The sequence below is a fragment of the Daucus carota genome, chromosome 9 (assembly GCF_001625215.2).
Source record: "Daucus carota subsp. sativus chromosome 9, DH1 v3.0, whole genome shotgun sequence".
Lineage (NCBI taxonomy): Eukaryota > Viridiplantae > Streptophyta > Magnoliopsida > Apiales > Apiaceae > Daucus > Daucus carota.
In genome coordinates this window covers 30,971,211-30,984,090 of record NC_030389.2, presented here as the reverse complement: position 1 = coordinate 30,984,090, position 12,880 = coordinate 30,971,211, and the positions used below count along the sequence as shown (strand labels likewise).

Below are 12,880 nucleotides of genomic sequence, written 5' to 3'. Positions count from 1 at the left end.
ATAACTGGTATAATAATAACAAAATATTAAATAATATTTAAATATTAAAATACAATCGATTTTCACTTCGATTAATATTTTCAATTAATTCCCGATTTTCAATAACCCTGAATCGGTAACTCAGCCGATTATGTCCGATTCCCGATTATGTTCAATATATTGTATCTCTTTTCTTTTTAGTTTACTTAAGTGCAGATAAAATTTATAACCACCTGTTTAACTTCAATTATTTGTATTCACGTGCAGTGTTACAGTAATCGGGAATCGGACCTAATCGGTTGAGCTACCGATTCAAGGATTAATCGGAAATCGGGGATTAATCGGAGTTAAAATCGGGTTTCTTTTAATATTAAAATATTATTTAATATTTAGTTATTATTATATTAGCTATTTAATAACTAATATATTTAGAGGCCGTTTGGTTAGGGGTATTCAGGAAAGGGAAAGGTAATCAATCTGATTGATTCTCTTTGTATGTGTTTGTTTTGTAATAATCATCATTCTCTTTCCCCTTTTTTAGTAGTAGGTTTACCCAATAATCCTCATATCTCATTCCCCACTCCCAACTAGGTATTTGGATTCCCTTTCCCCAACTTTTTTCTATTTTGAGTTATAATTCATATTTTAAACAATTAATATAAAAAATCATCATATAAAGTATTTTCAGAAATTAAAAATAATTTTCAATTTAGTTTTTTAAATTAAATATAACTGTGACATAATTCACATGTTAATTTTTAAAAAAAAATAATAGTATGGTTAAATAAATTATATTAATTTATTAGAATGTTAATAAATTATCTTGGTATAAATATGAATACATTTAACTCTTTTGAAATTATATAATATTAAAAAAATCGAATATAAAATTAATCACACACATTTCCATTCCGTTTCTGCAACAAAACCAAACAGGTAAAACAATTCAGGATCATTCTTTTCCTTTCTCTGCATTTCCCTTTCTAAATTCCATTCCGTTTCCCCGAAATGAACCAAACGGCCCCTTACTATATTCATAAACTCTATAATTATTCATATTTAAAGTAATATAATATTTTAACTTTAATAATTTATCACATATACTTCGATTATTAAATATATATAAGGATTAATCGGATCGGTGACCGACCTTGCAGAGGATTAATTGGGATTTATCGGTTAAATCGGGGATTTTAAGAACACTGTTCACGTGGAGTAATTACATTTTCTTTGATTTTTTTGAAACCTAATTAAATGTGTCAAGGAAGGCTAAAATACATTTTTACCATTGAGATTCGTAGTGCTGGACACACCAACCATCAAGCTATCAGAATATCCGGTTTAACCATTGAAGTTTGTAAAAATGCACAAGACGGCCATGACCGAGTGAAAATTGACAAACCGGAGGTGAGTGCTTTACAACTGCTTTGAAAGAGACTAAGAGAGTGAGTGGTTGGGGAACGATAAGCGGGGGCCACCTCACGGGCTTGCTTGTCTCCTTGTATATTAAGTATTCTAGTGTTGTCCAACAAGTCTTGTTGTTAAAACTTACCAACAGACAACGGCTGATAACAATGCTCGGTACATTATTAATCAACTAATTTTCGAATATATTTTATATTATTTATTCATTTTAATTAATTACAACATAACTTTTTAAAAATTAGTAAATAAATTAAATTTTATTATATTCTGATAATACCTCGATTAATCAGATTAAATTCCCAAATATTTTGTATCACTTATTTATTTGAATATTAATATTTATTTTTTTAACCAACTTGAAGCATCGTAATTTTGATTAAAAGTAAAACATATTTTTTTAAGACTATTTTAATAAATAAAATATTATTATTTATTTTTATATATTTCGACTACTACCCCATTAATCATTCCGGCTAATTATCGAATATATTTATTTGTTCCGACTAATCACAATATATTTTTCAAAAGCTATTTTAATAAATAAAATATTATTAGTTATTTTCAAAAGCAATTTAAATGTGACAAACAAGTAATTAAGGAAGCTATTACTATTACTCACACGGTTGCTTGTTAAGTTGAAAAATCAAATCAATTATGACAAGGCATGCAAGAGGCTACTGCCCGGCGGCTTTCCAAGATATCCTGCATCTGCCCAGGCCAATAGAAGAGTGGGAGCTGCATTTAGGGGCCTGGGAAACTGAAAGAACAAATGGCGCGCTCGACTTGTACTGCTATACTTCCCTCTTCGTTTCACAAGTCTCGTCAGGGAAGGATAATCATAGTAATGGTATCGGGAACCATGGGCGATGGGCCGCATCAACAGTCCGGCTAATGCTCTGTGGGCCGCATTAACAGTCGGTTGGATTTGTTGGTTGTTTCTCTTCTGCTGGTTGCACTCTACACTTTTCTTATTGTTTGCCAAATGGCAAGAGAGAAAAATCAGATGGTCACAGTCATTTTTATGCACTGGATTTGTTTGTACGCAATGTTCAACACCCAGGCTCCTCACCCTAACTGAACACACATTCTTATATCAATCTTGTGTTTTGCCACCATTGTTCCTGGATCAATCTTAACAACAACTGAAAGCAGCTCCTCAATGGCGTCACTCCATCTCCCATTCTTATATGTTTCGTGCTAGTGAACAGTAGCCTGCTATACTTACAATTGCAGTGAACCATAAGTAAATAGGTAAAACAAAATAAAAAGAGGGGGCATTCCGAGAATTGAACTCGGGACCTCTCGCACCCTAAGCGAGAATCATACCACTAGACCAAATGCCCAGTTCGAGTAAAATTGGTTTTGTTGATATAAAACCGGGACTTAACATCTTCTAAAATCCCACAGGCCAAAAAAACAGTGAGCAAGCTATTTACAATGACAAATACATAAAAGAATAATCCTGCCCTGATAGACAAACATTGTGTGCCATTGATACAAATAACAAAGAACAAACAAAACCAGAATAGAGTTCCCAAGCGATCGATCGATAATCCATACAAATAACAAACAACAAAACAAATGAGAAAATGAGTTTCGAGGTGATCTGTAATCCTGACCAAATATTCATCACTTTCAAGTTTCACCAAGTCCCATTTTCTGAAAATTTCTTGACTGAAGCTTTTGAGCCTTATTTAAACTAAGTGTCCAGCTTTTCTATCGGTGCTGCATCCTGGAAAAAGTTTCCCAAAAGTCTCTGGTCAAAAAGCATATTTGGTACCTGCAATGCAAAACTCGTTAAGAATTATGGAGAAATGTGTTTCTTTTTTGCAGTGTGTGATTCCTTTAGGTAAGGCTCAGAGAGAAATTAGACTCGCCTTGTTGCCAAAGAATATTTTGGAGTTGTTAGCAATTGCTTTGATGAACTTGAGCTCCAGAAACTGAGGAGTCAGTTTTAACTTGTTTGCCTCTGCTTCTCTCATTGTTCTGTAGAGTAAAGACATTCACTTGTTACAAAATGATATCTATCTGAATACTTCTCTACATTTATACATGCACAAATTAGTGTACGGAGGACGAGAGGAAAATTAAACAGTACTTGTAGAAATCAGCATCAGCCAAACTCTTTTCTCTGGCTAGATACATAGCATTGGCAATTTCCTCTTCTTTCCGTGCACTATCTTTCTCAGCCAACTTCTGTTCCATCTGGATTGCGCTAACATGAGCATGCTTCTGAGCATCACTTATAGCTATCTTCTTCTGAGTCTCGGCCTCCTTCTCAGCTACCCGCTGTTTCTCCACTGCAATCATGACCTGCATGAAAACATCTGTCACAACTCACAACCAATTATAGATGCCTAGTTTACTGCTAGATATTAACCATTAACTCGGGCCTATTAAACCAGCCTGCTTAATCTCTTACATCCCACCGTCAGGCAAAAAGAAAGTGCTTGTGATTAAAAAAAAAAAAAAAACTAGTATAAATTAGCAAATCAAAGGAAGTAACTAGGAATGAGAGATGAGTACTGTACAAACTACAAGGCATCAATGAAAGTTTCCGACATACTTAAAGATACTCAATCATAAAGGACCTATAAAATAACAAGAAGTTGAACAGCGGGACATTAACAAACACATTCTACAGATATTGAGAACCTTTATTACACAGCACTTGTTACTCAGAAGCTCTATGTAGTTGTTGCCTTGAGAATTTACTACTTTCTATCATGTTTGGTAGTAATAGTCAATAATCTCTATCTGCTGAAAACAGCGTGGTCAATAACGAAAAGATAGAATACCTTAGTGCGTTCTTCCTCCATCTGCTCAAAATTCCGCCTTACACTCTCTGGGATAGAAGGTTTTGTGACACGCACACTTATAATTTCTATACCTGGAGCATAACGTGTGCAATCAGCCTGAAGAGCGTCTTTCATTTTTTCATCAATCTGAAGAGTTCACTTTGTTTAGTCAATATGTAAAATGATAATCAAGAAGAATCAGTACAGAAGCAACATTCAAACTGAAATTAATAAAATATATGACCAAATGCCGATTTCTAAAAAAGTGACAACCAACAGTCATTTATCAGCATCAAAGCTGTTTAGTTAGTTACCTGATCAAACATATCGATATATACTTGCTGAAGAGAATGGCCACTGCAGAACTGATTAATCTCGTGATGAATCTTGTCATAGATCCATGTGTTGTCATAATGTACGCCATAGTTCAGTAGCGTTTCATAAACATAATTCTTTTTAAGGCGATTAACAACCTGAGAGCATAATTTCAATATAAATACCACAATTAAGGCAGCGAGCAGATATTCATATGAGGCAAACAATAATCTCGAATAATCACCTCAATCTTCTCAAAGTTAGTCATCACACCGCCTTTTGTGCCACATGGAATATCTCTCACCTGAAAACAATAATAGCAATATGAATAGTGTAGGAGAAATTATCAGCTAAAGATTAAAGGTCCTGCACTCTTCCAGATGTAAGGCTTTAACAGAATTATATTTACCAGATCCGTCTGAAGGGTCACTTGGACGGGCTCAAAGTATGTTATAAGTGGCAGCTTCAAATGAAAGCCTATAACATTATAAAGCCGTATTAAGAAAAATTCTATAAAACTAAAATATAAGCAATTTCCATAATCCCGCGATGACTGACAGGAGTAGCATGCACATTGAACTTTAATACGGCAATGTATCAAACCTGGATCTGTGATTGTTTTTAGCAGGGCACCTCCTTTCCAATAAACCCCGACATGGCCTTCTGGAACTTGGTGTATGATAGATAAGCTACTCGTTAAATCTGATGCCGATTGAACCAGAACCTAGAAAATTAGTAATGTCAAGGGCTTTAACTATATTTCTGGTCTACAGTCCAGACAGAATTCAAGAAACACAAACGTGCAACTATATACATATTAAAGTCACAATATGACTAAATCAAGCTCTTCTCCTAACATGGCCTTCTGGCACTTGGTGTACTAAAGATAAGCTACTCGTTAAATCTGATGCCGATATATTCAAAACCTATAAAATAAGGAATGTCAAGGACTTCAACCAAATCTCTGGTCTGCATTCATAACAAATTTCAAGAAACATAAACGCGCAACTTAACATATTAAAGTTACAACATTGCATTCACTGTAATTGTATGAATCCATGAGATGAAATCATTTAGAGCACAGTATACTCCAGGTATCTGGTGACACTGGCTACTTCTAAGAACAATACAATGAAACTCAAGGAAATATCTATCAAGAACTTCATCTTGATGTTCAAAATGATGTGCTCAAATGAAACTGTATATTGTGCTATTACAAATAAATTTCCTAAGCAAAAGGTACCCTTTGTCCAAAAATCATAACCCTAAATACCGAAACATAAGCATAATTCAAACATCAAGTCATCCTCCCAAATATCATAAGATTTCATAACAAGATATCAGAATTCTTCTCATCTCGCACTTCATTTCTAATCATGAGATCCCTAATATCCTCAAATTTCAATTTGTTCACACGTTTCCCAAACACATGTTTTAGTATACCACTTTTCAATTCCACAAACATCCCTACTATGATAATTCAAGTATACACGCCACGCCATCTTCATATCGTAACAAGAGGTCGAGGATTCAAACTTCAGATAAGCAAGAAGCAGAGTATTTGACCATTATTAATACAAATACAAATTTGAACTTGTAAACAAGAAATTCATTAATACATAATATACATTCTTAAAATTTAATAAATAATTATAACACTTACTTCTAACAGCGAGTTCGTAATTTAACATGATTATGAGATCTCGAGTTGAAACCCCACGGCTTATATTGTCCTAAACAATATTTTGTACTACTATTTTTTACGAGATCCGAAGAGTTTGTTAAATACGATATATGATCCAACTAAGCTCGGTTGTCAAGTACTTAGGGTTCCAGGGGAGTTGTTAGTTCGAACCTAGTTAAACAAATATTCTCGAATATTTAATTTGTACACGGACGTACGTACCAGTTCGGTAAAAAAAGAGGAAACTAACTAAAACGAAAATTGCGATGAATGCCAAAAGCATAGGTAAAGAGTTATTAGGAGAATCTCCGGCATTTCCTTGCTGTCTCCGCGGTGGCGCCGCCGGTTGAGTTCTCTGCTCTCCGTCCATGTCCCAGTTTTCGAGTCAGATAAGGAAGGGAGGAACACACGAAACTTAGAGCTAACTCCAAAATACTCTCTAAACAAGCTTCTAACTCTAAATTTTAGAAGCAAATCAAAATTTAGTGCTCCAATGCTCTTTAAAAGTTTAGGACTTTCTTTTAAAGAGCATCCAGTAGCTCTTGACTCAATATCATACTCCCTCCGTCCCAATATGATTGAACTGCTTTGACTTTCACGGAGATTAAGAAAAAGGTAGTAAAAAGGTTGAAAAGTTGGTAAAGTGGTGGGACCCATCAAAATTTTAATAATAGATTTGAGATAGTGGAGGAAAGTAGTGGGTGTAATAGTGTTTATATTATTATAGAATAGAGATAGTGGAAGAAAGTAGTGGGTGTAATAGTGAAAAGTAGTGTTCAAAAATAGTAAGTTTAATAGGTTCATTCTTTTTGGGACGTCCCAAAAAGGAATAAGTGTCAATTAAAATGGGACGGAGGGAGTATTAATTTCCCTTCAATCTTCTTTCTCTTTTAGAAATGTGAATAAGGAGCCAAGTATAAATAGTAGCATTGGAGTTAGAGTATCTCGCGTTGGCTAAATTGGACCTGTAAGACATTATATAAAATTTGCTGAATCTGTAAGACATTTTACTTCAACGGTACTGGCTATATTGGTTGGCTAAAATTTAAAAATAGTATGTTATTAATATTTTAAATTGTTAAAATAGAATATATCAGTTCAATATGGTAATAAATGATGTACAATCTTCCTACAGATTTTCTTACAGACCTGTAGAGGTTCGACAAATTTAGTCATCCATCGGAGGTTGGCTAAATTTATAGACAACAGATGAGCATGGTTGGAATTTTTTGGAGCTGTTGGCTAAATTTTTTTATTTTAAGTATGTCAACTCACCTTTTAGCCAAGAGTTTTAGATGGTTGGAGATGCTCTTATCACCTTTTCCAAGTGCTTATGAATTCAGAATTCGACGTGTAACTAAATTTTTTTAAAAAAAATATAGATAGAGAAAAGTTATATGGTGACCACGTTTTCATCGGAGACTTTAGAGACCACTTATATTCTGTAATTAAAACACTTAAATCTATTGTTTTGCGAAGTACATTCGATAAATATCACTATTTCATTGAAAATGTTGAAAATTATTTATGGTAAACAAGCAGAACATCTGCACGATTAACAAATGTTCTGCACACTAAACATGATTTTGTAAAATAATATGTTTTTTAATGTTTTATTCGTCAAATGTATAAAATTTGCAAGATTGTCAATAAAATAATAATCTTTGTAGAACATGATTCGGAAAATAATATGTTTTGCAATGTTTTTATGAAGTATTCTAGTTGCAGTACATAAGTGGTCTTCAAGTCTCTAATGAAAACGTGGTCTCCATAGTAATGTCAAAGACATCAAATAACTTACCAGGAGTCACATTTTATATTATTGTTTAAGGAATGATTTATGAGCACCGTTGGACATGCTCTTAAAGTTTAATTGATGTATCTTAATAACTTTTTCATCATTTTTTAATTATAAAAATTATTAATATAATAAAAACTAGGATTTTGTGAGTCGATTTCTGAAACTAGAATTCTCGGTCATTATTTTTTCATTCTTCAATCTTCATTATCTTGACTAATTAAACTCTTTCTTTTTTCCATCATCACTCTTGTTACCAATTTTTATGATAAAATCAAGATTGCTGATTGACTAACTTGTTATTAAGGTTGTTGGTAATACTTATTTTTTTGGTATATTATTATTTTATGTTTTGATATTTTTCGTGTGTCTTATTATGAATTTCGGTAATTTTTCTTAAAAAAGACCTACAAGAATGTTTGGTTGATCCAGAGGGTTTACATCAAATATGGGAAGCGAAGATTATCGCTTTCATAACAAAAAATTGCTCATATCCGGAGGGTATTTATCGCTCCAATATCAATTGATATAACTGATTGTTCTGAACATTGTATTGGGTTATAAATTGTGCATACGTGAAGATTGATATTATTATGTTCACACTTGAATAAATTCGATTGCTTGAGATATCATTATAACATCTTTTAGATAATTTTTTTTGTTGATATTTTATGTGTTAAACAATTTGAAAACAAATTGAATATTTGTTTAATTCATTTTTTGTTTTATTAACAAATGTAGTTGACAGTTCAAAGTTTGTCCCGATTAATGTGACTGTTTGTCAAGGGGTTTTCGTAACTAAAAGACGGAAAAATACAGATAAATGTTCAAAATGTCGCCGTTCTTTTGCAACTAATAATCGTTCTTTTGCTAGCACAATTGAATAAGCCAAATGACAGATTTATCGTTTGTTATCCTGGTTTCGACTCCGACTCCCGCCCATCCAGGTGTGTAAGCCCAAATCATCGGAAAAAAAGAAAAGAAAAATGTCACCCTTTGTCAAGGCCCAAGGGGCTGCATGAAACAAGAGCTAACCCTTCAAATGAAAAAAAAAAAAAAAAAAAGAAAGAAAAAGAAAAAGTTCTTTTGCAACTAAAAAACAGAAAAATGTTCAAAATGTCACCCTTTGTCAAGGAGCTGCATGAGAGCTAACCCTTCAAAAGATTTGCTTGGCTAGTAGTGTACAGAAGCTTGTATCTACATTATGATAAGAGTACCATGTGTGTGTGACAAAAAAAAAGAAAAAAAAAAAGAGTACCATGTGTGTGTTCTTAGAATGCTAGATACTCTTGAACTGGAGTAGTTCTGAAGCAAAATTATAGTCAGAATGTTACTGGGATGGTGATGACTAGCTTCAATATCATAGTATGGCAGGCATTGGTAAATGTTAAGGTACTCGTTGGCAATCAAAGTCGCAATCTTTATCTTTCCGGAAGGGACAAGATTCTGCTGATCACAGACATAATCAAAATTTAACAACAAATGCCTGCTTAGCTAAACATTGTGAAAAGATATGGGTAAGCTAGAAAACTGATTGTGATTGATTCTCATAGCGCACAAAAGCAGATTGTGAAAGGGTCAAAAGGGGAAGAAGCACAGAAGCTAATTATTGATCATAATAAAATTAAAATCACTCATTAGATATACAAATGGAATAAATTTAAAGGGAAGAGATCAGATTCCTTACTCGACTAACAGCTACTAGCTAGGGAATCCAATTCCCATCCCTTTTAACATACAGGAACAGATAACAAAGGCTCTCTCCACAACTGAGGTCCACTCTAGTGCAGAACAGGATTCAGATACTAAAGAAGATCCACTAATTTCAGACATTCTTTATTCAAAGCTTGAAACAGAACAAGACTGAAAACATGAGTGTTAATGTTAAAGAGTAAGAGGAGTGTGCACATTGATGTGGACTTGCAGATCCACTGCCGTCTGGATTGCTGATGACACCTGTTGGAGCAAGACCGGGGAACGGACTAGTTCCTGGAACTGTTGTTGAAGGTGTTCCTGTGCCTGGATTTCCAATTCCAGGTGTACCCGTACCTGTGCCTGTTGGTGTCCCCGTTCCTGGGGTTCCTGTTCCAGGTGTACCAGTCCCGGGTGTGCCGGTGCCGGGGGTACCAGTCCCAGGTGTGCCGGTGCCTGGCGTTCCTGTCCCGGGTGTGCCGGTGCCTGGCGTTCCTGTCCCGGGTGTGCCGGTGCCTGGCGTTCCTGTTCCCGGTGTGCCGGTGCCTGGCGTTCCTGTTCCCGGTGTGCCGGTTCCTGGCGTTCCTGTTCCCGGTGTGCCGGTCCCAGGTGTGGTTGGGGTTCCTCCACTGCAAACAATCAAGATATTAAATGAAATGTTAATCTTCTAAGCAATAAATTATGGACCTTCAACACAGACACTACGTTACCAAGAATATTGTACAAGGTAGGGACTTTATCATTTTCCTCGCTACATGGAATAAATGGGTTATCAATGTCAACTGCAAACTACAGAGTAACTGATTCCGTCGCCAGGACCAGACCCTACAATAAGTTAGAGTAATCCGGAATATACAGCCAACCCATCAACAATATCCTTTAAGAATAAATGCTGAACTCCATGATATAACAATTTTCATTCCTACGCAATGATATAAAATTTTATATGAAGTGCTCGTAGCCCTCAACAAAGAAAACCCAGATTTGCTGTGGCCTGGAACATAATATACTATGAAATGGCGGTAAACAGCCACGAAAGATACTCAGTGATACAACTTAGAAGGGATGAGAAATGGTTCCAAAAACGAAAAGGGACCAAGGTGTGCCGTTGATAGATGAAGCATTTACAAACCTATATCTGTCAAGGCACCAATCACCTTCCCCAAATCAATGGTTAGAAACGGAGGAAGCCTCAAAGTAACAATTAAAGGAGGAAAAAAAAAGAGCAAACGAAAACCAAGTAGTCAAAAAAAGGAGGAATCAAATTGAAGAATATGAAACTTTATTTTAAAAAGTACATAAACAACAATCCCCTCCCTTTCATACCTTCATAATCAAGAATCTTTGCAATTTCACACATAAGAAAATTCAAAAAGACAAGGACAAGCTCATTTACAGCATTCAAATTCATTTCCACGCTTTACTACAAACAGTCTATATCAAACAATTAGCACATTGATTCAAACTGAAAAACAAGATCTTGATATGACAAAAATGTGCAAATAAAAATTCACATACCTGCCACTTGATGGAAAAACACATCCAGTAGTAGCAAGAGCTGTAAAACAAAATTTACAATAAAATCAGACATACAGTCGAAATCTCGAAAAAGATGTAAATTTACATAGCAAAAGCAGAAACAAGACTTTCAAAAATCACCTGGTGGACTAGCACTAGGAATTGCAGTGCCTGAGAAATCACAGGTTCCAGTAGCTTGACCTTTCTTCTGGTAATAACTATTAACAGCATAATTACAGTGGTCTTTTACTGTGTTTGGGTTAAAACAAGAACCACCTTGACTAATTGCTGAACAATCAGCTCCAGCTCCACAAGCATAATCTATATTTTTCTGCAACACTGCATCACTCAACCCATCTTTGCAAATACAATATGAAGCTCCATCTGTCAAGAAAATTCAAGAAATCCACACAAATCCCATAAAAATCCAAACTTTTTCACAATCTCACTAAATGCAAAAAAAAAAAAAGAAGAAGAAAAAGAAGAGAGTCTCAAATACACTAGCCCAACAGTAAATTTACTCAAAATAAATAGAAATTTCAAGAAAAATCAAGAAAACCACAAAAACCTCATAAAAATCCAATCTTTATTCACAATTCCACTAAATGCAAAAAAACCCATCTCATATATACTAGCTAAACATTAAATTTACTTTAAAAAATCAAGAAGATTCAAGAAAACCAGGAAAATCCCATAAAAATACAAACTTTTCACAAAATTTCACTATATGCAAAAAAACCATCTCAAAAATCCCAGCAAGACACTAAATTAACTAAAAAAATGATAATTTTGAAGATTACTTACTGGACTGAGCAGCCATTGAAAGCAAGAACATAAAGGCACCTAGAAGAAGAGCCATAATTTAATTTAATGCAAGAATTAAAGTTAAATAAGTGAGAATATATGAAGAGAATAGAATGATAGCTATGGTGTGAGAGAGAAAGAAAAGTTATATTTAAGAGAATGGAGATCTCTAGAGAAAAAGAAAGACGGTGGGTAAAGTTTTGCGTGTATATGTACAAGAGCTTTTTATACAAAAAATATACTTACAAGATTTCTAGAGAGATGTGGAGCAGAGAGAAGCTGCTATTTGGTCATGATGCTGTACTAGGTGTCCACGTGTCTTGTTATTTTATGTTTGTGGGTTTTACGTTTGTTTTTTAAACGGTGCTAGACTCACATGACATGGATAGGCAAAGGCAAATGTAACTCAAGCTTATTTAATTGATGTGGGCCACAAGGCCCGCAACTCCTAACCCCTCCCTTAGATTCCCCGGTCTCATTCATTTCTATATCTTCAGGATATACCGACATTTCTATACATTCGAAAATGGAAATCTTAACAATATAAAATATCTTTAAAATATATCGGTATTTTTCTATACATTCGAAAATGAAAATTTTAACAATATAAAATATTATGACATCTCATTATTTTCCTCCACTAACCATTAATCAGTTTCGGTGATTTTTTGCCGCATGTGACAAGTGTTTGAAAAATACCACACACCTCATCTAAGAATCGGAAGCGAAAAATTGTCACCCATAGAGAAAACGCTTTTATCTAGTTCTCCCCGTAAGATCAATATCAAAACCAATGAGGTCTGCAAGTTTCACATCCTTTAGGATACCATGCCAAAAATTGTCACCCTTAAAAGAAAACGGCTTCAG

The 12,880-nt window shown here is 34.5% G+C and overlaps 2 protein-coding genes and 1 non-coding gene across 4 annotated transcripts; all 3 read right to left on the bottom strand.

The window, feature by feature from the left end:
* Positions 1-2,675: 2,675 nt before the first annotated feature.
* TRNAP-AGG (transfer RNA proline (anticodon AGG)) lies at positions 2,676-2,747 on the bottom strand. Its single transcript has one exon. It is a non-coding gene; the product is annotated as a tRNA-Pro (tRNA).
* Positions 2,748-2,833: 86 nt separating this feature from the next.
* On the bottom strand, positions 2,834-6,662 carry LOC108200949 (uncharacterized). Its single transcript, XM_017369223.2, has 9 exons — positions 6,452-6,662; positions 5,121-5,241; positions 4,927-4,994; positions 4,762-4,821; positions 4,517-4,675; positions 4,203-4,349; positions 3,503-3,717; positions 3,282-3,390; positions 2,834-3,184 (listed from the first exon to the last, which is right to left on the bottom strand). Exons 1-9 carry the CDS (start codon positions 6,569-6,571, stop codon positions 3,104-3,106), a joined length of 1,080 nt encoding a protein of 359 aa, XP_017224712.1. The 5' UTR covers positions 6,572-6,662; the 3' UTR covers positions 2,834-3,103.
* Positions 6,663-9,597: 2,935 nt separating this feature from the next.
* Positions 9,598-12,224, bottom strand: LOC108200486 (PLASMODESMATA CALLOSE-BINDING PROTEIN 1). 2 transcript variants are annotated; one of them, XM_064084814.1, is made up of 5 exons: positions 12,014-12,224; positions 11,351-11,593; positions 11,210-11,249; positions 10,402-10,516; positions 9,748-10,320 (listed from the first exon to the last, which is right to left on the bottom strand). In XM_064084814.1, exons 1-5 carry the CDS (start codon positions 12,066-12,068, stop codon positions 9,982-9,984), a joined length of 792 nt encoding a protein of 263 aa, XP_063940884.1. In that variant the 5' UTR covers positions 12,069-12,224; the 3' UTR covers positions 9,748-9,981. The 2 variants fall into 2 exon arrangements, with proteins under 2 accessions (XP_017224148.2, XP_063940884.1); XM_017368659.2 differs by lacking the exon at positions 10,402-10,516 and having other exon boundaries at positions 9,598-10,320; positions 12,014-12,220.
* Positions 12,225-12,880: the final 656 nt, after the last annotated feature.

Bases quoted from the DNA above. Each gene is read 5' to 3' on its own strand.
- LOC108200949 (XM_017369223.2), bottom strand. From the start codon at position 6,571: ATGGACGGAGAGCAGAGAACTCAACCGGCGGCGCCACCGCGGAGACAG. The intron at 4,350-4,516 runs GTAACTAACTAA...TGAACTCTTCAG, and splicing joins ATATCGATATGTTTGATCAG to ATTGATGAAAAAATGAAAGA. The intron at 3,185-3,281 runs GCGAGTCTAATT...TTTGCATTGCAG, and splicing joins AAATATTCTTTGGCAACAAG to GTACCAAATATGCTTTTTGA.
- LOC108200486 (XM_017368659.2), bottom strand. From the start codon at position 12,068: ATGGCTCTTCTTCTAGGTGCCTTTATGTTCTTGCTTTCAATGGCTGCT. The intron at 11,594-12,013 runs GTAAGTAATCTT...TTTTCTTGACAG, and splicing joins TTCAATGGCTGCTCAGTCCA to ATGGAGCTTCATATTGTATT. The intron at 10,321-11,209 runs GTATGTGAATTT...GATTGTTTGCAG, and splicing joins GTTTTTCCATCAAGTGGCAG to TGGAGGAACCCCAACCACAC.